This window comes from Tamandua tetradactyla, chromosome 8 (genome assembly GCF_023851605.1).
Source record: "Tamandua tetradactyla isolate mTamTet1 chromosome 8, mTamTet1.pri, whole genome shotgun sequence".
Classification (NCBI taxonomy): Eukaryota; Metazoa; Chordata; class Mammalia; order Pilosa; family Myrmecophagidae; genus Tamandua; species Tamandua tetradactyla.
In genome coordinates this window covers 41,968,733-41,994,646 of record NC_135334.1, presented here as the reverse complement: position 1 = coordinate 41,994,646, position 25,914 = coordinate 41,968,733, and the positions used below count along the sequence as shown (strand labels likewise).

At 36.4% G+C, this 25,914-nt stretch overlaps 1 protein-coding gene across 3 annotated transcripts in view; it reads left to right on the top strand.

The window, feature by feature from the left end:
* The window catches only part of ARHGAP42 (Rho GTPase activating protein 42), a 323,631-nt gene that overhangs the window by 275,491 nt on the left and 22,226 nt on the right, over positions 1-25,914 (top strand). For all 3 annotated transcript variants that reach the window (XM_077113175.1, XM_077113174.1, XM_077113176.1), the window contains 6 exons: positions 1,571-1,633; positions 2,791-2,865; positions 3,520-3,604; positions 4,188-4,246; positions 8,247-8,352; positions 25,369-25,528. In XM_077113175.1, coding sequence (XP_076969290.1) covers positions 1,571-1,633; positions 2,791-2,865; positions 3,520-3,604; positions 4,188-4,246; positions 8,247-8,352; positions 25,369-25,528 — 548 coding nt within the window. The remainder of the gene's footprint in view (positions 1-1,570; positions 1,634-2,790; positions 2,866-3,519; positions 3,605-4,187; positions 4,247-8,246; positions 8,353-25,368; positions 25,529-25,914) is intronic.

Sequence of the window (25,914 nt, the reverse complement as noted above, 5' to 3'; positions counted from 1 at the left end):
GGCATTTTGGGTTATTGGAAATAAGTGTTCAAAAGGAGTTCCACACTCATTCATGTTGGTAGTCATCTGCACTCTAATGGGCAGTATTTTCGCTGGCCACTATTTTATTCTAAGACTACTTAGTGTCTTATAAAAGAAAAATCACTGCATCCTTCATTCTTACGTGCTGAGTTCACCTGAAACACTGAGTCCTGATCGCCTGACCTGGGGCACTGGAGACAGAGATAAATGAACTTATTCCAGCTGGTGGCAATACATATATTTTGTCATTTTGATATGGTTAAATCAGTTTTAAAAATTTTTTTTTCATTTCAAAAGTATTATTTGATTTTTTAAAAATGTCAGTTCAGAAATCTAGTGAATAAAAGAGTCTCTACTTCCTGCCCTTATTTTCCTTATCATCTCTTTGTGGGACTCTTTCTAGAGTTTTTCTAGACAAATAGAAGCACACATGCCTTCAGATTTCATATTTTAGAGAAGTATGCTATACTGTGGATTACTTTTTTTTTTAACCCAACAACACATAATGCATATCCTTCTGTCTCATTACCTCCAGTGTTTTGGCCCACAGAGTTTACAAAATTTTCTCTCAGTCAATTTAATTTCACTGTTTTTTGTTTATTTCTACTGTTTCTTCAAAGTTTTTACACTGTTGTTGACATCCTTTTTTTTTTTTTTTTTGGTCTATGGGTCTGTTTGTGGTTAATTTAACATCTTTATTATTTTTATCTGGGAGCATTGGAAATATCATATCTCTACCAAATGTGATAAAAATTTTGAAAGATTTAAAATATTCTAAGTAAAATATAATTTGACTTTTTTTCTAGACTTTATAGAGTATCATTAAATTGAAGGCTATTTCTTAAACAAGTAATCTTTTATCTGACTGACAAGTCTTAAAAAAGCAAAATTAGAACAGTTTTAAAGAAAGTCTAGCAAACAACAATAAAATAAATTGCTATTATAAAGTTTAAGATCTTTCAGGGTTTTTTTTTAGTGGACTGACTAAGCATATTCTGAGTTATTTTGAATATGATAGCAACATGCCAAGGAAAGAGACTCAGTCTTGAGAGCAGGAGATCTGAGTTAACTTTCTGCCCAGAGCTTAGAACAGAATAAAGTGAAGTTTTGGGCAAGCCAGTGGATCATTTTAAGATTGCAAATCTCTCTATCCACCTCATAATGATGTTTTGAGAATGCTATAGGAAAGAATATATAAAAGGCTTTGTAGGGTAATGCTCAAACACACAGTAAAAATATATTCTTATTGCATTTATCATCTGGAAAACAATGTAGTGTAGGATAATTGCAAATTGTAAGAAAATTGGATGGGATCACTGTAACATTTACATTTTTCTGAAGGATCTGTGCTTCTAAATAAGCACATTGATGTAGTAACTTTGGTGGGTTACTCCTCCTTCCACTTCCACCCAAAAATGAAAATTCAGACTCTAACCAAAATATTTGATAAATTCAAGGACAACTACTATGTGTGATGACTCAACAGAACCACCTGAAGAGGTATGTAAGTTCAGCACAAATTATAAATGTGACTTTCTTTTATTTTCAGTGTACTTAAATGAAGCAGGGTTCAACTTTGTGAGAAAATGCATTCAAGCTGTGGAAACAAGAGGCAAGTATTGCCTGATTGGTACATCATCGCTGTCAAATGTTCCGTTCTTACCTAAGAGCCTCTCTGAGAGGCTGTTGTATATGTTGAAATAAGAGTTCAACCTCAGAGTTTATATAGTAAATAAGAATGTTTAGTCATTAAGGCAAGAGATTCATTTTAACAATCATATAAATATATAGCTGTATTTTGAACTTCAATTAAAAAAATCATACTGTACACATTTTATATTTTTTCATGATTTTTCCTAATATAGCCACACTTCTTAATGTTGGGCTGTGTATTATTTATTATTGTGAATACCTCTTTAATTTGTTTTTTTTTTTTAAAGCATCGGGGAGTGAGTAAGATTCCTAAGGGTTGTCTTTTGTCTTTCCCTGTATTATTTCCTATAGTGAGTTCCTTTCCTCTTTCTTGTTATCATGCCTTCTTACCTGAAACCCATTCCAGTTGCCTGCTAAATTCTTTTCACCTCCAGGGAAACTTGTCTTAAGCAAAACTTGTATTGTGCTTTCCAGTTCTACTAATTTAGCATCAAATATTAGTGCTGCCACTTAGAAGTTTTTAGGCGTTAAACAGGTTCCTTAAATTCTGAATCTATTTTCCTACTTTGAAAGTGAAGATTAAAATGCCATAGGACTGTTGTAAGGAGTGAATGAGACAGTTTAATTCAAGTTCAGCCCCTAGCTGAGCAATCCTTGGCACTCAATTGGTGGTCATTATATGGAAGGCATTTTGCATTGGGGTTAGAAGCCTTGGTGCTGGAGTCCATAGATCCTCTGAGATGAAGCGGTTCTCACAAGCCCCAGGCAGTAGGTTAGATCCTGAGAGGACCTGCTTCAACATGCAGGGCTCCCTGACTCTGAAGAAATGAAGCATGAGGCATGCTGATGAGTCTTTCCCATCTTTGACACATTTTTATATTCAAGTAAGTTAGAATAGGCAAGTGTACTTTTTTTCCTTTGAAGATGTTCAGAGACTTGCAAATCACTGTTTGGTGTCTGATCTGAGGAAATGTCTTATTGATATTTCCAGGGTAGACTACAAAATTGGATAAGTACTTTCACATTCTATATAGGCATATATGTGACTTATTATTCTGTACTTGGAAAGCTGTATCACAAGCCATTTGTTCTGTGTCTGATTTTCTTTCCCATTAGGCATCACCATTTTAGGCCTCTACCGAATAGGAGGAGTGAACTCCAAAGTTCAGAAACTCATGAACACCACATTTTGTAAGTTTTGAACGAAGCAGATCACTTAAGTAATCTCTGTATTTTCTTCTATGTAATCCTTACCATAGGTTTCTTTGAAATATACACTGTTGTTTATTCTTGAGTATTTCCAAGTAATATTTAAAATTAATATTTGTATTCACTTTTTACTGTTCAACTGAACAATTGGAATTTGAGGTGGCGTGTTTTTATGTCAGACATTTTTCTCAAGGATTCCTTTATTAACTGGAGGTACAGTGTAGTTTCATGTAGCAAGAGTGTGAATGCTCGAGTTAGATTGCCTGACTTGGAATCCCAGCTTGGCCACTTACAAGTTTTGTGACCTCTGGCAATTTGCTTGATCTCTCTGTGCCTTAGTCTCCTCACTTATGAAATTGGGATAATAATCGTGTTTTTAGAGTTACGAAGTACTTAGAAGCATGTCGGGCACACAGGGGGCCCTCTGTGATGTTAGTAATTGGGTCCCCCACACCTCTTTGTGGTGTAGTGTCCAAGCAAACTTTACACCAGATCCCACAAACAGCAATCCAAAAGTTAGTCCTGTTAGCATCCTAAGAAGTAAATGCCTTTCTCTTTTGACCCATTTATGTTTTCTTAATGATGTGAATTGTGTTTTGAGCTGTACCTTTAAACTTCGTGCTTTATTTTTTGCAGCTCCCAAATCCCCTCCTGATATTGACATTGATATTGAACTGTGGGACAATAAGACGATAACAAGCGGACTGAAAAACTACCTCAGGTGAGGAGGATTTAAGTACTTTAGGTGTGATCTCACACTCACCTCCGTGGGCGGTGACCACAGGGTCTCATGGGACCTTTGGGCACGGGTTTCTCTCAGTGATTCACTTCCTTCACTTTTTGGTGAGAAGGAACAAGGTTTGTATTTATTATTACATGTATTGTTCTGGAACTTGTGTTAGTATTTCCCCAATAGCCTAAAGGACTATAATATTTTATGATAACTTATCTTCTGTTTTCTATTATTAACCTTGTGGGGTTTTCATGTAGTTCTTTAAATTAAGTTAAAATTGAAAGTTTTTTCCCTTTAGCTTTTCCTCATAACTGAGAGGAATTTTGTTCCCATGGTTCAGTAGTTCTCACAAAAAGTTTTAAAAAAAGGAAAAAAGAAAGTCTCCCAGCCTTCCCTTTAATATTTTTGTAGAAAGAAGTGCTGTGGGGTCATGCAGCCTTTAAGGCCTGGGTTTGGGGCTGCCTGGAACCTCTGTGACTTGGGCTACTGCCAAATCACCTATTTAGTAAAAATGCACTGGAAGTTCAGAGTTAAAAATGATACTGCTGTTCTAATATGTGCTCCCTTTTAGGTGTCTTGCAGAACCACTGATGACTTATAAGTTGCACAAAGATTTTATTGTTGCTGTTAGTAAGTATACTTGCATTGGATGTATTATAACTGTTGTAATTTTCTGTTCTATTACTTAACCATATACCTTTAAGCCATTTAGTATTGTTTAAGAAGGTGCCATTCTGATATTTAATAGCCAACTGTATGTTTTTATCTAAAGTAGCAAATAAATTACAGAGTGAAGTAAAATATTTTGTCTCTTCATAGCACCTTATAGATAACTCTGCCTTTGTAGAAATTAATTTTGACATCAGTTCATCAGTCTCCTGCTTCTGCTTTACTGAATATGTATATTTTGGCAAAGTGGCCTATAAAACAAAATTTTTAGAGCATTAGAATGACACGTCATTTTTCTTAGAAAGCACTCTGAGGCATTGTTGTAATTTCATTTTACTTGATGGATAAATGTCAGTTTCTTAATAAAGCAACTTTATAATTAGGCAAGGCTATAAATACACACCTTCATGCAGACCTACTACCAAATGTGCTCAAATGCTGTATCCCTAAATCTGTGAAGAAAAGTCAAATATTTTTGGCAGGCAACAAATTAGCAGTAATTGCTAATAGCAGATCAATCCACTTTTCTCAATATTCGTATTTACTTGTTATAATCTTATATTTATTATCATTTCTTGAGATCTGTCATTGCCATAATGTGATATGAATAGATGGCTTAATTGAAAAACAGAAGGTGGAGAGACAATGAGAATGGTGTAACATAAGAAGTTAGAAATATATACTTCTAAACCATTAGGGCTAAAGAGCAAGATCGCCATCTGAACCCATCACAATTACCTGTAACAATTAGAAGTTGACGTTTCATTGTTAGGATGTATGAGCAGTGACCGTAACAAGAGTATTTTCCATAATGCAAGAAAGAAATCGGCTTAATTTGTTTACTGCCATACATTGTAATGCCACAGGAAATGTTGTCTGCTGATAAAAGTGTCAGATAATGTTGGGTGACCTTGATTTTCAATCTGGCATACATGACTGACCACATGATCTTGTAAGTACCTATTCTTCGCTTTCTCCTAAAAGTACTCCACTGAACATTCTGTTCATAGAACTCTTAGTGAGATGGACAAGACTGTAGGGACTATATAATCCAACTCTCATTTTATCAGCTAGGAAATTAGAACCCAGAACAGGCAAGTGACTAGTAAATTTAGGGCAAAACCAGTGCTATAAGTCAGATATTTTCTTTTAACCCAGAAACCTTTCTTACAGAAATTTTTTCTGTAACATCTGGTGTTTGAGCCACTTAGCTAAAATGACTCAGTGAACTTGTTGTTTTGATACTATGTATCAAAAACTATGTGGTCATAGGTTTTGTTTTTCCTTTCCTCTGTTTACTTCTGTGGTAAACAGTGCTATTACTCATTACTGTGTATATATGTGTATATACTTTTCTGACATTCTCTAGTATTTTTATTTAGAAGATCTTGCCACCATTGCTTCTATTTCTCCTTCTATAGGTTTTTTCAATTGTAACATTAGGTATGGTAGAAGTTGTAGTTTTAAGAAATTTGTTTAAGAAATTAAATAGTTTATGAAATTGGTAATCTCGTTTGAAAAATCTCACTTATACAAATTTTATTCTGCTCAAAAATTCCTTCAGGATGAAATATATGCCAGGGTACACTTCCCAATTCCTTACTGCTATTGAGCAACTTATTTTTTTTTTACAACTGAATTAAGTTATAATTTATGTACCATAAAATTCACTTCATTTTAAGTGTATAGTTTGGTGAGTTTTTGATAAATACAGCCCCTACTACAATCAAATTTTAGAATACATCTATCGAAGTAAAATTTTTTGATGGGAATATCTCTGAAGATCACAAACCTTGTCCTTCTACCTTTTTCAGAGGGAATCTAGCTGCATACGTAGAAACAATCTGAGATTTTATCAGAAAGCTCAACCTCAATTTGAACTGAAATACCCTCCTGTAACTTTTGTTCTGGCTCTGTCCTCTGTCACACAGTCTAATCTTGAAGTATTATAGGTTCTGGGAGCTAAACACCTTCAGGTTATAGTGAGACTACAAAAGAGGGAGTGATTAATCTACTGAAGCAAAGAGAAGGAGTATTTGGACCAGTGTTGAAATATAAAGAACCGGACTTGGGTAGGCTTCAGATTTTGTATATCCTAGACAGGAACACTATTAAGATAAAAAAAACAAAACAAAACATAGAATAATGAAATTTTGGCTTAGTTCAGGAATTTTCAAATAGTTTCTTGAGTCTGGAGCATAGAGGCTGAGAGAGAGATGGGGAAAGGCAGGAAGAAGGACACCATATCACAGAGGATGTTGTTTGTAAACTGGGACCTTGGATTCTCTTATACGTATTAGAAAGGCATTGATGAGTTTTAAACAATTGGATGGCCAGGTTTAGTACAGTGGAGCTTTGTGGAGCAGCAGTATGGAGGCTGGAAAGGAAGGGCTGAGGTTACAGTCAGGAAGATGGGTTAAGAAATCAGTGCAGTGGTCCAGCAAAAGGTGTCTCGCTGTGGGAACAGAGAAGAAGGGTTGGGTTTGAGAGAGATTTTGAAATAGATACAACAGGACTTGATGACTAACTGGATGTGTGAGATGAGGCAAAGGGAAGAGTCAAGAATAATACCCTGGCTGTCAGCTGTGTGGATAAGGGTACCATTCACTGACATGGTGGATCCAGGAGAAAGAACCAGGTTATGGTGGTGCTCTAAGGCAATATTTATCAGCTTATGAATGGTAGATTCCAATAGTGAGACTCCTGTGATATTTAAATGTATCGTTACATCAAGAATTCAGTCTACTGTCTGGGTCAAGGATGGCCCCATTTTCTAGATGTTAAATTAATTAATTGAAGATATTTAGTTTCAGAAAACAGGAATCCAGTTCATTAAAAAGAGAAAGTTATTCAAACACTAAGATTTGTCTCACAAAATTCCTTGGCAAGGAATAGTCAGGCTTTCCAAGGGCCTGCACCTAGGAGCTGGAAACTGAACTGAAATTTTCTCCCTGCTCTTTTTGGAGGGTCTCTTATCTGTTCTTTTCTGCATATGCGCCTCACTCTTGTCTCCCTTTCCATTCAGATTTTCTTGGCTTTGGGATACATTTGAAATCCCAGCCCTGATTTTGAATAATCTACCTTTTCACATGTCTAGTGGACAGATCAAAGCTTTGATGTCTTCATTTCAACTCTTAGTGTTTGGCCCAGACTTGCGTCATGCTCTTTGTTACACTTATCTTCATCGCGGTGCTGGAAGAAATGGTGGTCCCGTTATATAAACCATATGATTTGGGGCACTTTCCAGAAAAAGGGCTTGGCAGCATGAGCAATCACCCCAGAATTTGTCTAATGTATGAAAGAATGTTAAATAGAGAATTCCCTGGCAGACAAGTTAGCATTTTGGCTTTTGCCTGGCAGGCTGGTCTTTGCTTTGCATGATTTCTTGCTTTTCAGATTTTCCATTCTTAACAGTCATGGGAGTGCATAAAAACCTACTGGACCTGTATTTACTTAATAATACTGACTCTTCAGAAAAAGTCACTCTCAACTCACCATCTTTCTAATTTGTTAAATAAGGAGACAAATGCTTATTTCATAGGACTGTTAGGAGCTATCAATTAAGGTAACGTATTTATATGTTTATTAATGTGTATTGTGCAATGTGTATGAGAGGCACGTGGCAACAGTTTCTGTGATCTCTCACACTATTAAAGGTTTGATTCTATCCTTGCAGATGACGAGTCTTGGTTGTGTGGAAGTACAGTGTTTTTGAGAGCACAGGTCTGGATTATATAGAATTGGTTTTGAATGGCTCTTCCATGTACTAACCTTATGACCACGAGCAAGCTGCTCAGCTGCTCTAAGCTTTAGGGAATGCTAGGGTTAAATACCTACCACATGAAACTACTTATAAAACATGGGTGGTGGGTGTGTCATTGAGGGTTAGTTTGTAAATGTTTATGTGCATATTTTAATGCAATTAAAACTTGAGCATTGATTTTTTTTTTTTTTACTACAGAATCTGATGACCAGAACTATCGGGTAGAAGCTGTACATGCATTGGTTCACAGATTACCAGAGAAAAACAGAGAGATGCTGGACATCTTAATAAAGCACCTGGTCAAGTAATTCTCTAATTTATATTGTTCATATATCTACTTGTTCAGCCTGTTCATATCTTTAAAGTATATGATGGTGCTGTAACATTGCTGTCAATGTTAGAGTCCACTGAATGTGCTTAAAAATGATGTGTAGTGTGATTTGTTTTTCAAGATGTATCTGTATGTGTTTGTGTGTAATTAGGTGTGTTTACAATATGTAAACAATTCTGCCCTTTGCAGCTATTAACTATTGATATAAGACTTAGATGTCAACTTGAAAATGCATGAAGGAGTGTATAGTATTTTCCAAATTTTCTTAAGTGCACTGTAAGCATCATGTTTGAAGACCATCATTCTCTACTTCCAGGGTCAACGGACTCCCGTGGTCAGGCTACCTCTCCAGTGTTGGCTTCCTTTTCATAGTTTTTTATGGTCTCTGAAAATTTTTCTGACTTTCCTACTAATGTACTTAAATATCTGTCTCTGTCTCTGGATGCACAGAAATATGCATATATACATATATGTGAATGATAGAGGCAGAAAGGGAATGATAAAGAGATAGGTTGCTCTTTCTAGAGAGAGACTGAGAAAGCTAGACAAAAACCACACACACATATAATACATATTTAAGCCAGCAATTTTTTTTGCCATGTGCTGGAAACAGAAGTCCAAATGCAGATTTTAAACTTACTTAACAATTCCCTTACAGCCCTGTTTAGAAATAGGGGCATTTTACACTTTAATGAGTACCAAGGTTCACAATCAAATGAGTAATCCTTCTTTATTTACTACAAGTAATAACCCAATTTGTGGTATTCTAAGCCATGCACATTTGAAATAATCCTGCATAAACATATTAATATGTCTTAGCTTACTTGAAAAATTGGCATAATATGAATCCCCCCTCCCTCCAAAATAAAAAGTAAATCCACTAGGAATGGCATCATTTCAAACGCATTAACTATTGCCCTTTAGCAACAGCTCTTTAGCTAATGAATGAAGATTTACCATCCTCAGTCAGAATAAATCTTGAATTGTGTTTGAATTCTTTGAGCTCTTCATGAAATTTAACCACAGTGTATTTATTGGGCAGTTTCTTGCTGGATTTTCTAGTAAGGCCTTTGTGAATGTGCTTTTGTAAGCTACATGAGTATCACAGAGAATATTTTTGCTAATTAACTGTGATATTATCTTAAGACAAGGTTCTGCCATTAAGAGAATATGTGTGGCTGTGACCCAGAGAATAGCAGGGAGACTATCTGGTCACTAGGGAGGCCTGAAATGTTCATGACTGGGCCTCTACCACCATTTCTGGCTCCTTTCTTAAACCAAAAGTCCCACTGAAAGAGCAGCAGCTGTTGAATGTGTGCCCAGGTCACCAATGATCTACTTATGTAAACTTCAATCACCTAATCGCTGTTGTTTTCTGGGGACTGTCTATGGCTGCAGAAAAAGAAAAAGGGAATTGAAGAATCTAAGACCTGTGACCTGGATTGGGATTTTAAAAGTTAAAGGTTGATTCTAAATCTCACCTCTTTGATCCCATTAATTAGCTCTGTGATATGGTATAGATCATTGCTTCCTCTCTGATAATCCTTTCCTTTGTCTTTAAAACAAATTGGTCTCTCTGTCTCTAATTGTAAATAATTAGAAGTGATATTAATTATTATATCATATATGTTATTAATAATGTGTGTAATGTTAAATAATGTAAAAGTGATATTACTTACAACTTTTTCAAATTACATTTTACAGGGACTTGTCTATATATTAAAATATTTATCAGATTTCTGTTTCAGGCAAAGTAAAACATGAAATTGATTCCTTGTAAATGAAATTTTTTTTCATTTACCTCAAAGATGGACCTCAAAGATGGATATTTGCTGTTGGTGTTAAATTTATCACCCTAAGATATTTTTATATGAATTTAACATTTTATTTCTCTATCCATAATACTCAGTAGAATAGTCCCTAATGTAGTGAATTTGTGAAACTAAACAAAACTCTTGGTTCTGTTTGGTAGACATACTTGGAAGCACATCACTTTGGTTTGGAACTCTGGTTAATGCATATATGATATATATGTGTGTATATATACTCTATCTTCCTGATTAATCCTTTATCGCATGTGTGATACATTATATATGTATATACTCTATCTTCTTGATAGATTAACCCTTTATCAATACAATGTTTTTCTTTATCTCAAGTAACATTTTTTCATTTTAAAATTTCTTTGTCTGATATTAATAAAGCCATGTCAGTTTACTTATGGTTGTTGTTTGCAAGATACATCGTTTTCTAGCCTTCTTATTTTCAATTTCTTTGTATTTTTAAACCTAAAGTCCATAGACAACATATAGTGGGGTCTTTTAAAATATGGCCTGATAATCCTTGCCTTGTGATTGTATTTTTTAGTCCATTCACCTTTAATATTGTTCATGTTGTTGGATTTAAGCCTGTCATTTATTTTTTTTTATATTCTACCTTTTTTTTTGTTCCTCTATTCCTCCTTTACTGCTTTCTTTTGCGCAAATGAATATTTTCTGCTATAACATTCATTTAATTTTTTAACAGTATATGAATTATTTTTTAGTGGTTGCTCTAGTGTTTACCATATATATCTCAGTTTTTCAGAATCTATTTCAGAGTTATGCTAACTTATTTCCAATGAGATATAGAGACATTATCCCTTCATGGCTCTATAGCCTGTTGCCCTCTATTTTGCTATTATTGATACACATGTTCCATATGTGTAACATGAAGTATGTTACAAAACAGTAATTCATTGCCATAATTATTACTTTATATAATTTTGCATTTATTGAAGGAGCTAAGAGAAGTATTTATAAAGTTGGTTATGTTAACTTTCATATTTACCATTTATTGTCCTCTTCATTTGCTTCTGTTATCTATCATCACTTCCTTATTCCAAGATGTATTTGCTCTCACCTTTCTCCTTTGTCCTATTATTCTCAAAAAGAACATATTTCTGTATGGTATAGGCCCAACAATACAATTATATACACATTGTATGCATTTATACATAATTGCATACAATTATATACGTATACATACACGCACATATATATATATAAAACAGCCTCTCAAAATCCAGAAATAAAAATCACCACTCAGAACTAAATTTGTCTGCTTATAAAAGCTTACAATCTAGGCCCCTGCTTTCTTGTATGCATTTTCTAAAGGAGACCATAGCATTGTTGTTCTTTTGTTTCTGGCTTATTTTGCCTTACCAAAAGTCCCACAATTCATTCACATCATTATTGCTACACGGCTGCATTCCTTTTTTGTAGCAGCACAACATTCATGCATAAGTATACACCATCATTCGCCAGTCTACTCAGTCAGTGCTTCAGCTACATGTATTCATTAGGGATCTTGTATAGTGCCCAAAGTCCACAATCCATCAACACTCTCAATTGTAGATGATTTCATTGTTCCCAAGAGAAAGAAAACCAATAAACACAGCCTCACCAAATAGGAAATCTAAACCTCCCCTTAACTCTTGTCCCTCACCCCCTTGTTTACCTCTGCTGTTGCTGTGGTTGTGCTGATGGTTTCCTTTTAAACAGAGCCCATAGCATGCAATAGCAGTTTTCCCCTGTACCCTGGACCTAAACACTCTTTGTAAACGAATAATACCTTTGAAGTAGTTCTTGCAAGAACTGATTCCTATTTCTAGCGTTAATCAGTGGGACACGAGGGTCTATACAACCCCTTTCAATCTTGTTCATTTTCAATATGGTAATGCTACTTCTAGACCCACTAGAGAACCACCTTCACTTCTGCCTATTCCCTTACATTGGAGTTCAACCTCATTAGCTACCTGTTGACCCATCTCTAGCTTCTGTGTATCTCTGAGTCCCCTATATTCTGTATTATAAGCCTCTGGTTATACCTTTACCATGGTCATAAAGTGAAATCATATAGTATCTGTCCATTTGTATCTGGCTAACTTCATTCAGCATTATGTCCTCAAGGCTCATCCATCTTGTCATATGCTTCAGGGCGTCATTTTGTCTTAATGCTGTATAATATTCCATCATGTGTATATATCACATTTTGCTAATCCAGTTGTCTGTTGATGGGCCTTGGTTTGTTTCCATCTTTTGGCGATTATGAATATGCTGCTATGAACTGGGTGTGCAAATGTCTGTTTGTGCCATCGCTTTCAGCTCTTCTGGGTATATATCAAGTAGTGCTATTGCCGGATCAAAGGTAACTTGATATATAGTTTCCTAAGGAATCGCTAAACAGTCTTCCATAGTGGTTGCACCATTATACATTCCCACCAGCAGTACCTGAATGTCCCAGTTTCTCCACTCCTCTCCAACATTTATCGTTTTCTATTTGTTTAATAGCAGCTGTTCTTATAGGTGTGAGGTGGTATCTCATTGTAGTCTTGATCTGCATTTCCCTTATAGCCAATGAAAATGAGCATCTCTTCATGTGCTTTTGAGCCATCTGTATTTGCTCTTCAGAAAAATGCCTATTCATATCTTTAGCCCCTTTTATAATTAGGATGTTTGTTCTTTTGTGGCTGAGTTGTATGATTTGTGTGTACAAGATATCAAAGTTTGTCCAATATGTGATTTCCAAATATTTTCTCCCATTGAGTTGGCTGCCTCTTCACCTTTTTTACAAAGTCTTTTGAGATTTAGAAGCATTTGATTTTGAGGAGCTCCCATTTGTCTATTTTTCTTGTTGTTGTTGTGCTTTAGATGTAAAGTTTAGGAAGCTCCCTCCTGTTACTAGGTCTTGACGATGTTTCCCTATATGTTCTATAAGCTTTATGGTGCTAGTTATTATATTTAGGTGTTTGATCCACTTTGAGTTAATGTTTGTGTAGGGTGTAAGATAGGAATCCTATTTCATTCTTTTGGTGATTGCCATCCAGTTCTTCCATGCTCAGGGATTGAAAAGACTATTTTGTTGAAGTTCAGAGGATTTGGGGACCTTGTCAAAAATCGGTTGACCATAGATTTGGTGGTCTATTTCTGTACTCTGGATTTGATTCCATTGGTCAGTGCTTCTGTCTTTATGCCAATTCCAGGCTGTTTTGACCATTGTGGCTTTATGATAGGTTTTAAAGTCAGGGAGTTTTAATCCTCCCACTTTGTTCTTCTTTTTTAGGATGCTTTTAGCTATTTGGGGTCACTTTGCCTTCCAGATGAATTTGGTAGTTAGCTTTTCCAAGTCTTCAAAGTAGGTTGTTGGAATTTTGATTGGTACTGTGCTGAATCTGTAGATCAATTTGGGTAGAATTGAAGTCTGAACTATGTTTAGCCTTCCTACCCATGTGCAGGGAATGTCTTTCCACCTATTTAGATCTTCAATTTGTTTTAGCAGTGTTATATAGTTGTCTGTGTAAAAGTCCTTTACTTTCCTAGTTAAGTTCATTCCTATGTTCTTGATTTTTTAGTTGCTATTTTGGATGGAATTTTTTCCTTAACTAACTCCTCAGTTAGGTCATTGCTTGTATATAGAAATGTTACTGAATTTTGCAAATTAATTTTATATCCCATCACCTTGCTGAATTTACTAGCTCAAGTAACTTTGCTGTAGATTTCTCAGGATCTTCCAAGTATAGTATCATATCTTCTGCAAATAATTAAAGTTTTACTTCTTCTTTTCCAGTTTGGATGCCTTTTATTTCTTTGTCTTGCCTGATTGCTCTAGCTAGAACTTCTAGCGCAATGTTGAATAATTGTGGTGACAGGGGCATGCTTGTCTCATTTGTGATCTTAGAGGAAAACTTTTAGTCTTTCCATTGAATACAATGCTGGCTATAGGTTTTTCACATACTCTCTTTATCATATTGAGGTAGTTACCATTGGTTCCTATCTTTTGGAGTGTTTTTGTAATCAGAAAAGATTGTTGAATTTTGTCAAATGCTTTTTCAGCATTAATTGCAATGATCATGCAATTTGTTCATGTACTGTATTACGTTAATGGATTTTCTTGTGTCACACCATCCTTGCATTCCTAGTATAAACCCCACTTGGTGGTGGTATATAACTCTTAATTTGTTGAGTTCGATTTGCTAATGTTTTGTTGAGAATTTTTACAGCACTTTCATTAGGTAGATTGGCCTGTAGTTTTCTTTCTTCTAGCATCTTTACCTGGTTTTGATATTAAAATGAACTAGGTAGAGTTCCTTCTAAAATAGGTTCATTTTAGATGCTTCATAAAATGAATTAGGTTGAGTTCCTTCTTCCTCAACTCTTTTGGAAAAGTTTGAGCAGGATTGTTGTTAGTTCTTTTTGGAATGTTTGGTAATATTTCCCTGTGAAGCCATCTGGCCCTGGGCTTTTCTTTGTAGGAAGAAATTTGATGACTGATTGAATCTCTTTACTCGTGGTTGGGTTTTTGAGATCTACTATTTCTTCCTGAGTCAGTGTAACTTCTTTGTGTGTTTCCAGAAATTTGTCCATTTCATCTAAGTTGTCTACTTTCTTGGCATATAGTTGTTCATAGTATCCTCTTGTGATTTCTTTTATTTCTTCAGGGTCTGTGGTAACGCACCCCTTCTCATTTCTGATTTTGTTTACTTACATTCTCTCCCTTCTTTTCTTTGACAGTCTTGTTAGTGGCCCATCAATTTTATTGACTTTCTCAAATAGCCAATTTCTGGTTTTATTGATTCTTTTTATTCTTTTGTTCTCCCATTCATTTAACTCTGCTTTAATCTTTGTTATTTCTCTTATTCTGTTTGCTTTGAGGTTAGTTTGCTGTTCTTTCTCTAGTGCCTCCAGGTGAGCAGTTAAGTCCTCAATTTTTGGTCTTTCTTTTTTTTTTTTTAATGTAGGCATTTAGGGCAATGAGTTTCCTTCTCAGCACAGGCTCTGTTGCATCCACGAGTTCTGATAAGTTGTATTCTCATTTTCATTCATTTCTAGATAGCTACCGATTTCTCTAACAATTTCTTCTTTCACCCAGTGATTGTTTAAAAGTGTGTTATATAATCTCCGTATATTTGTGAATGTTCGTGTTCTTTGGCGGTTCTTGAGATCCAGCTTTATTCTTTTGTGATCAGAGAAAGTGCTTTGAATAGTTTCAATGTTTTAAATTTATAAAGACCTATTTTATGCCCCAACCTATGATCTATCCTGGAGAATGTTCCATGAGCACTAGGGAAGAATGTATATCCTTGTGTTTTGGGGTGCAATGAGCTATATATGTCTGTTAGGTTTACTTCATTTAGCAAGTTATTTAACTTCTCTGTTTCCTTGTTGATCTTCTGTCTGGTTGTTCTATCTATAGAGGAGAGTGGTGTATTGAAATCTCCTACTATTATTGTTGAAACATCTATCACTCCCTTCAGTTTTGCCAATGTCTGTCTCATGTATATTTTAACTCTTTGATTGGGAGCATATACATTTATGATTGTTATATTTTCTTGGTGAATTGTCCCTTTAATTAATATATAGTCTCCCTTCTTTGTCTCCTATTATGTCTTTACATTTAAAGTCTGTTTTGTCTGATATTAATATAGCTACTCCTGCTTTCTTTTGGTTACAGCTTGCATGGAAAACCTTTTTCCATCCTTTCACTTTCAATCTATTTGTATCCTTGTGTCTAAGATGTGTCTCTTGTAAGCAGCATATGGCTTATAATTGGTTAGTTTAGTCCATTAACATTCGAAGTTATTATTGAAAAGGTGTTTCTTAAATCCACCACCTTATTTTTTTTTTTATTTGTCAGATCTAAGTATTCTTTTCCCTCTCTCTCTCTTTTTATCTTTTAAGTTACCCTTACTGATACTCTTAATTCTGTGCCTTCCTAGGCCTTCCTCTCCTGTCTTTTTTTCCTCGACTGGCAGAACTCCCTTTAGTATTTCTTGTAGCCCTGGTCTCATGTTGACACATTCTTTCAGGATTTGTTTGTCTGTGAAAATTGTAATCTCTCTCTCAGTTTTCAAAGACAGTATGGCTGAGTACAAGGGATCTTAAATATATCATACCACTGCCTTCTTGCCTCCATGCTACCAGTTGAGTAGTTTAAACTTGGTCTTATATGGTTTCACTTGTATGTAGTAGATTGTTTTTCTCTTGCTTTTTTCAGAATTTTCTCCTTCCCTTCAGCATTTGACAGACTGATTACTATGTGTCTTGGGAAGGCCTATTTGAATTTACTCTGGAGTTCATTTAGCTTCTTGGACTTATTTATTTATGTCCTTCATAAGGGTTGGAAAGTTTTCCCCCATTATATCCTCAGTTACTCTTCCTAGCCCTTTACTCCTCTCTTCTCCTTCTGGGGCACCAATGATTCTTAAATTTGAGTCCATTGTTTTGTCTATCATTTCCCTGAGATTCAATTCAAATTTTTTATTCTTTTCTGCCTTTTGTTGTTTCTGGTGTTCGAAATCAGTCATCCTGTCCTCTAGATTGCTTATTCTTCTATCTGTTCAAATCTGCTGTTGTGTGCCTCTAGTATGTTTTTTATTTGTTCAACAGAGTCTTTAATCTCTGTGATATCTGCTATTTTTCTATTTATTCTTTCAAATTCCTCTTTATGCTCTTCTGCTGTCTTCTTGATCTCCTTTATGTCATTTGCTATCCCACTTCTTTTATCAAGTGGAGTTATATGAACATCTTTGATTAGTTGTTCCAATGTTTGTGTCTCCTCTGGTGTTTTAATTTGGTTGTTGGGCTAGGCTACATCTGTCTACACTGTGATATGCTTAGTGATCTTCTGTTGTTTTCACCTCATGTAAGTACCTCGATTGATTTACTTTGGAAGTTGATTTCCTTCAGTAGCCTAAAGCCTTGCGTTTGCAGGGTGGATGTGTAGCATGATGCAGGGTAACGGGCAGGCACAGCAGTCCTGTGATGTGTTGCAGCACAGGTACAGGTGCAGGTTGGGGATGTTATGTTAGTGCTTGTGAGCTTGGGTGCCCAGGGACCAGGGAGGATGTAGCTGTGCAGGTGCACAGGTCTGGAGGCCGTAACCCTGGTATGCTCTGGTCTAGGGCACTGGGCCCTTTGTGCACATGTGCAGAGCTATGGCAGTGGGCCAGCACTATGCCTTCATGAACTGGGGGTGGATGTGACTCTGCTGTGCAGGTCAGTGCTTTCTCAGATCTGGGAAGCGTGACTGAAGACCATGTGCATGTGCGGGTCTCGGAGTGCCGTAAACTGATGTCCCAGAACTGAGGGGCATGACTGAGAGCCGAGCACATGCGCTGGTCTTGGAGTTTCATAAACTGATGCACAGAGCTCGGGGATGGGGTGAGGCTGTGTGACACTATGGGAGGGCCACCGGTGTAGCCTGGGTATGGAGATTTGTGCCCTCAGCCCTTATGTGCTAATGCGCTGGCAACAGTCTTCAGGCAGCAAGGAGGGGGAGGCAGTGCTCGGGAGGGGTGCAGGAAAGGTGGGGTGGGTTTGTGGAGCAGGTATGCACACAGGGGGTTGGTGGGGTGTGGGCAGGGAATGGGGGCAGGTGACGGGGTTCAGGTGCATGGGGTGTGGGGTGAGTCACGGTCACGGGTCTGCGCTGGTGAGGGTAGCATGGCTTTCTTCCTAGTTCCCAGCTCCCCATCCATTCACTCCTGTGGGTTCTGCGCTTCCGTGTTAGGCTGCAGTTTTCTGTTTCTCAGTTCCTCAGCCTCAACCAGGGCTGCCCTATGTGGTGCAGCCTTGAATAATTTTTTACACTTATTTTTTATTTTTCAAAGCAAGCATTCCTCCTTCCGCTCTCTTCCCTCCCCTTCCCTAGTAATCTCAAATCTGCTTTCTCTCTCTGCAGATCTGGTATTTCTTATGATCTCGTAAGTTATATAATGCAATTTTTGTGCTTAAGTGTCTTGCTTATTTCACTGAGTATAATGTTTTCAAGTTGTCCCATGTTGCAGCATGTCTTATAATTTATTTTTTTCTTATGAATGAATAATATTCCATTGTGTGTATGTAACAAAATTTGTTTGCCCATTCTTCTGTTGATGGACACTTGGGTTGTTTCTAGCTTTGGGCTATTGTGAAAAATGCTGCTATAAGCATTGGTGTACAAATATCTGTTTGCGACCCTGTTTTCAGTCTCTAGAAGTGGGATTGCCAGGTCAAATGTTAATTCTAGATTTAACTTTTTGTAGAACTACCATATTGTTTTCCACGGTGGCTACAGCATTCTACCATTCCACGAACCATGTACTAGAATTCCAGTTTCTCTACATCCTCTCCAACACTTGTTATTTCCACTGTTTTAAAAATAATAGCCTTCTTTGTAGGAGTGAAGAGGTATCTCGTGGTTTTTATTTGTATTTTTTTAATGATCAATGATTTTAAGCATCATGTGTTCATTGGCCATTTATTATCTTCTTTGCAAAAGTATCTGTTCAAGTCCTTTGTCTATTTTTTAATTGGGTTGTATTTCTTTTTGTTATTGCATTCTAAAAATTCTTTATATATATATATCTATTGGACTTAAAACCCTATTCAGTATGTGGTTTGAAACTTTTTTCTCCCATTCCATTTGCTGTCTATTTACTTTCCTGATGATTTCCTTTGATGAAAAAAAGGTTTTTGGGGGTGCATGGTCTGGGAATTGAACCTAGTTCTCCCGCATGGAAGCCGAGCATTCTACCATTGATGTACCCATCCATGCACCCTGTACTAAATTTTTTAATTCTCATAAAATCCAATTTACCTATTGTTTCTTTTTGTTATACATGCTTTTGGTTTTGTATTTAAGAATATATTGCTGAATCCCAGTCATGAAAATTTTCTCTTCGTTATGTTCCAAGAGTTTTATAATTTTTGCTCTCATATTTAGGTCCTTGATCGATTTTGAACTGATTTTTGTATATGGTGTGAAGTATAGGTCTGATTTCATTCTTTTGCATGCAGATATTCAGTTTTCCCAGGACCATTTGCTGAAGAGGCTGTCCTTTCTTTACTGCATATACTTAGCACCTTGTCAGAAGTCAGTTGACTCTAGGTAATGTAGATCTTTTTCTGGACTTTCAGTTCTGTTCCACTGATCTGTTTTTCTGTCTTTATGCCAGTACCACATTGTTTTGATTATTGTCACTTTGTAATGCAGTTTGAAGTCAGGACACAAGAGTCATCCAACCCTCTCGTTTTTGAATATTATTTTGGTTATTCTGGGCCTCTTTCAGTTCCATACACGTTTGAGGCTCAGTTTTTTTCCTCCCAACCTTTTAGTATTTTTTTTATAATGGGGATATACAAGATTAGATTCTTTGTCTTTATTTTTGAAATTTAGTTTTATTGGATAAAGGATTTCAGTTAACAGTTTTTTCCTTTGAGCACTTTAAAGATGTTACCTTGTTGCCTTCTGTCTTCCTTTGTTTCTGAAGTCACTTGCTAACTTGACTGGGTTCCTTTGTATTTGAGGAGGTGCTTTTCTCTTATTTCTTTCAGAATTTACTCTCCATCTCTGGCTTTCAGCACCTTTACTATGATGTATTTGTTCATGGATCTCTTTGGGTTTATCTTATTTAGAGTTTGTTGAGATTCTTGAATATATACATTAATATTTTTCATCACATTTGAAAAGTTTTCAGATACTCTTTTTTCAAATATAATTTCTGCTCCTTTTCCTTTCCCCACTAATGCTCCCACTTTGCTTATATTTTTGTGATTAATAGTACCCACCATTTCTCTGATCTGTTTATTTTTCTTCATTTTTTCCTCTCTCTTCTTCTGATTACATTATTGGAATATTTCTTGAAGTTTGGAGATACATTGTGTTACTAGATCAATGTACTGTTGAGGCCCACTATTGAGTTTTTCATTTGCTATTGTACTGAATGGACTATTTTCTTTAGTTCTTTGAACAGATTTATAGTAGCTGCTTTGAAGTATTTGTTAAATCTGACTTTTGGCCTCTTTCTCAGGCAGTTTATTTTGTCTGCTCTTTTTCCTGTGTGTTGATTACATTTTCATATTTCTTTGCCTGTGTCATATTGTTGTTGTTGAAAACTGAGCGTTTTAAGTAATTATCTAAGCGACTGTGGATCCTGACTTTCTTCACCCCTGGCTCTTGTTTTTGTTATTTGCTTGCTGTTTTTTTTTTTTTAGTGACTTGTCTGGAGTATGTTATCTAAATCTATTTCCCCAGCTGCCGTGGGAAACCTCTGTTGTCACTGCTCAGAAGGCCTTGGGCATGGTCATGGGATGAGAGTGGTTTTACTGCTGAAACCACTTCTGTTCTATTTCACTGTTTCCATCCCTGATCCCTCTGCTTAGCTGTCTGCTTCATTTGGTATCACACCCAGCTGTTAGACTATTAATTGCCAGCAGATTTCTCAGTTGTTCTGTTTTTGACAGTGTCCTGGGTCATAAATTGCTCCATAATCTGATTCAGTTAACGTGAATCCCTTTGGTGAGGTTGTTTTTCAGATCAGTCTTTGAGATCTGTTCTGACCCCAAGAGGGTATTTAGATGCCTCCTTTCCTTTATTCATTCTAGTAAACCAGCTGTCTTTCAGTTTAGCTACCAGCCTTTCCTGAATCATTAACACCAAAATCTCCATTGTTTTTGAGATCACTGTTAGGCTTGAACTTCCTACACTGATTCAAATATAGTTCGTTCTTTGGAGGGTCGCTTCAGAGCCTGGTGTTCTTAATGATTGCCTCTTCTGCTGTGCAAAATCCTTTGAGTCATTGCTTTTGGCACTGGGTGGAGTTAGTAGCTTCCGGTCTCCTCAGCACACTTACTTCCTTCAAGTGAGCTGAGACAGGAATGCTCAGAGTGGGCAACGGTGACTTAGTGGCAGAGGTCTCTCTTGCAATGCCGGTGACCCGAGTTTGATTCCCGGAGCCTGCCCATGCCAAAAACAAGGCAAAACAAAAGAAAAACAACACTCAGAGCCCTGGTATTCTCAGCCTGCCGCGTCTAGGGTAGAGCGTCGGCCCTATGAGTGGGGGCTAAGGGGAGGAAGTGTATAAACTTCTGATTTTAAAATGTTGCAAATGAGCAGATGGTAGTGTACTTTTCTTCGTTAGGTTCATGGAAAGGGAGATGTTCCAGGAGAAAGCTAATGGGTGTTTGTTCTATGGAGTCAAGGGAGTGAGGTATAGAGCCAGCTGGAATGCAGGCTGACATGAGACTATTGCCTCACTAGTCCAACAAAAGGGAAGGTCAATGAAAAGAAAATCGATCAATGAAATGCTCCATCTTTTGAGAAATGTAGTTATTAACATTCCTGTTCTCACCTGACCAAGTTTTACAATTTCCCAGTTTTATGGCCTGTGAGTTTAATATTAATCTTATTCCATTTTATTTAATACCACTAGGAACTATTAAGTTTTAGCAAGACTTCCTAAAGCTAAATTAATTTCAGGGGAAAATATTATTTTGAGATCATATTCCTTGCCCAAAGTTTGTATAATTGTCAAGACACCTTTTTAAAAAATGGATATTTAACATAGAACAATTTTAGGTGTAGGACGTGAATGTTGTGTAATCAAAAAGAATAAAGCAGATTTGAATCTGTTATGTCACTTACGGACAACTGACCAGCTTTTCTAAGCTAATCACTCAGTAGCAAAATAGGGATTACTGGGGAATAAATATTAATTTATTAATAGTAATTAATTATTATAAATATTAATTATTAATATAAAGTTTTAAATAATGATAAATGATAGTTAAAGTTTGAGTACTTACTACATTATTTAATTTAATTCTTTAAAAATTCTATAAAGGTTATTATTTTCATACTTTAACAGATGAGGAAACTGAAGCTTAGAGATACTAAATAATTTGGGTGACCTCACCTAGCTGTGTGGGTATGGAGCCAGGCTTTCAACCCAGACATTCTCAATCCAGAGATCAAATCCTTAATGCCTTTCCATGCTACTTTCTTAGTAGGTTGTTTTATTAACTAAAAACACGTTCAAAGGTCCTATTTACAGATGGCTTCACATCTGCACCCGACCTCACCTTAACTAATTACATATTCAAAAATCTATTTACAAATGATTTCATACCTACAGGACTAAGGGTTAGGACTTGGACATGTTTTGAGTGAAGAATATGATGTAGTCCCTTACAGTATGCTCTCTGGACCCCCAAAGTATACATTCTTTATGCATGCAAAATATTCATCCCATCTAAGTATCCCCAAAGCTAATAATCATTTCAGTAACATCTCTTTAAGTCTAAAGTCTCATCAAAATCTGTTGTGGGTGTTGGCCCCTCCTGGAGTAGAATTCCTGTTCATCTATGGACTTGTGAGACCTGGAAAACAAGTTTCTGCTTCTAAAATGCATGGGTGAAAAGAAAGACATTCTCATTCCAGAAGGGAGAAAGTGGGAAGAAAAAAGGAGCTGTGGGTCCTAAGTAAGTCTGAAACTCACCATGGCCAACTTTATTAGATTTCAAGGTCTAAGAGTCATCTGTGGATCAATGCTTTGTACTCGTGGACTGCTGGAGTGACAGCCTCACCCTTCCAAGCACTGATATGGAGCTCATGTTCTCCAGAACATTGTGTTATGGGCCCTGCCCTCTCCGAGTACCACGTGGTGGCCATGATCTTCCCGAACACTCAGTGCTGGGCATTGAGTGCCTGTCTGGGCATTCCCACTGCAGAGATCAAATTCTTGATGCCTTTGCATGCTACTTTCTGAGCTGTCTTTCTAACTAAAAATATCTTCAAAGGTCCTGTTTACAAAAGGGTTCCCATCTGCACCCTGACTTACTTTAATATATTCAGAGTTCTTATTAACAAAGGTACACACCCACAGGACCAGGGGTTAGGACTTTAACATATCTTTTGTGGGGAACAGGGTTCAATTTCCAAAACAGGTTATCTAATACATATTTAGCACTTAATATGTATTTGATATTAGGGAGGAAATTTGGTATGAAACATTTCTTACTCAAACTGAAAGCCTTCTTAGGTAGTGCTCTTCTAGGCACATAGAGAAAATTCAGGCACAGGAGTTGGCTGGCTCTCCTTGCTCTGTGGAAGGAATTACATCAAATAATCCCAAATCTTGGATTTTCCATAATTTTTTACTTTTGGAATACATTTAATGACACATAGATATAAGTGTAATCTTGTATTATGCTTTTTCATAAAACTTCATATTCCAACAACCTGATCGTCATACTCTTATGATAGGATTCTGCTGGGAGTATGATAGAGAAGACTGGTCAAATTGAAAGATTGATCAGATGAACAGGTTTTCCTTTAAAAGATGTATCCAATTTTCAGATGAAATTAGTTAACTAGTCAAAGTCACTCTTGATTATTGCTGCAATTATTTTCTCAGGTCAGTGATATCAGAGGCTTTTAATTTTCAGGCCAGCCGTTGTTGCTATCACATCTCCTTGCCTTACTGTTTGCCTAACCCAGTGTCTGGCACTAAGAGGCACTCGGGAAGTTTTGGACGAATGGATGAAAGACATGTGTTGACCAGTGATCAGTGTGGGAAGCTCAAGCAGAAACCCTTGACTTGCAGTCAGGAGACCTGAATTTAATAGCAGCTCTGTCTCTAATTTATTATAATCTATAATTTATTATAATCTATGAACATCCTTTTTACTTTAGGAGCTTTTTTTTTTAAAAAAAAGAGTAATGTTGGAATAATTTACTAAGAAGAGCAAGTGTAATATTTTGTTTGAAAATGCCTGGCAAGAGGTATTCAAAAGCATGTTTGATGAATCTGAACATAAATACAAGCAATTCACTCTTAACCACATTTTGATATAAGTACAGTACCATAGAAAATACCAAACAGCTGATAATATTTCCAGCATGTTTGAATTTATCTCAGCAAATGGAGATATTTTTCCTCCAATGTAATGTTAACTTTTTTAATTGTGAAAAATAACATATGTACAAAAAAGCAATAAATTCAAAGCACACTGCAACAATTGGTTAAGAACAATTAGCTGCTCCAAGTCACTGGAGACTAAAGGAAATATCGATATAATGATTCAGCAGTCCTACCCACTTTTTAAATCCTATCTTCTCTGTTATAACTCCACCTTCTCCTTTGATCTCACTCTTTATAGGTATTTGGGATATGCCCATTCTAACTATTTCATGTTGGAAGGGGCTGTTGATAATATGGGACGAGGGATGTAACTAGTTGATGTTCTGAGAGGGTGACCCTCTGGGTTTCAAGACTTATCTGGCCTAGGTACCCATCTAGAGGTTATAGGTTTCTGGAATGCAATCATAATACGTGGAATCTTTGCAGAATCTCAGATAAAGCCCTAAGTGTTCTTTAGCATTGGCAGAAATGGTTTTGGTTGGGGGTTGGCAAAGCATGATAAATAGCAATATCTAGCTGAAGCTTGTATGAGAATAGCCTCTAGACTTTACTGGAACTCTGTCAACCACTGATACTTTATTTGTTACAGTTCTCTCCCCACTTTTGGTCAGGAAGGCATTATTGATACCACGGTACCAGGGCCAGGCTTGTGCCTGGAAGTTGTATACCATGTTGCCAGGGAGACTTTCATTCCTGGATGTCATTTCCCATGTAGCGGGGGTGGGGGGGTGGCAGTGGTTTCTCATGCAGAGTTGGGCTTAGAAAGAAAGAGACCATATCTGAGCAACAAAAGAGGTCCTCTGGAAGTAACTTTTAAGCGTAATTATAGGTAGGCTTAGCTTCCCTGCTAAATAAGCTTCACAAGAGCAAGCCTCAAGATCAAAGGCTTGGCCTATTGACTTGGGGTCTAGATTTTTAACTGTTATAGCAGTCACATTTAGTCTGGTGCTATGATTGTCATTTCGGATTTTGAGAGACTGTCCTATATATATGTAAATCTGGTATTTCCTTAGAACTTTGGGTTCCTGTATGACACCTAAGACTCAGAGTAGGAGTTCTACAGGTCTGAAAGGGGTTCTACAGGGGTTAACTTTCTTTCCACCTTTTAGGTCATATCTACCAGTACCTGTGGGAGTGACTCAAATGGGCTATTTAGGAAAATTAGCTCTTAATGCCGTATTTTATATTTTCTTTTATGTCACAAATTTGATAGTGTCGTAACTGTTTAACATTTAAGTTAAAATATTTTTGATGCTGTATATTTGCAGAGTTTCACTGCACAGCCAACAGAATCTCATGACTGTCTCAAATCTTGGTGTCATATTTGGCCCAACTCTAATGAGAGCACAGGAAGAAACTGTGGCTGCCATGATGAATATTAAATTTCAGAATATTGTGGTTGAGATCCTGATAGAGCACTATGAAAAGGTAGGCAGAATTTTGATGTGAAAATATCACATTTTGTATTTTGCTTTAAAAAGGAATTTCACATTTTTAGCATCTATGAGCTTAATATTGTAATCACTGATTCCTATAAAAATGTCAGTCCTTTAAGTTTTGTTTGAATCACTTCTTTGTGAGAATTTGATTTTCCTTTGTTTTCTTATAGTTTTAAGTGTTTCTCAAAATCCTCCATGTGGATGGCTTTATTTCCCTGTATATACATCATTTATTTTTTAAGATTTTCTTCTTTAGCATTTATGTAGTCAGTTTACTGTTTGTATTCATAGAGCACTCTAAAATTACTTTGTGGATAAACCTTTTTTTTCCTTCTTTTTTGTTGCTCTGGAATTAGAATCTCAGCTATGTAATGG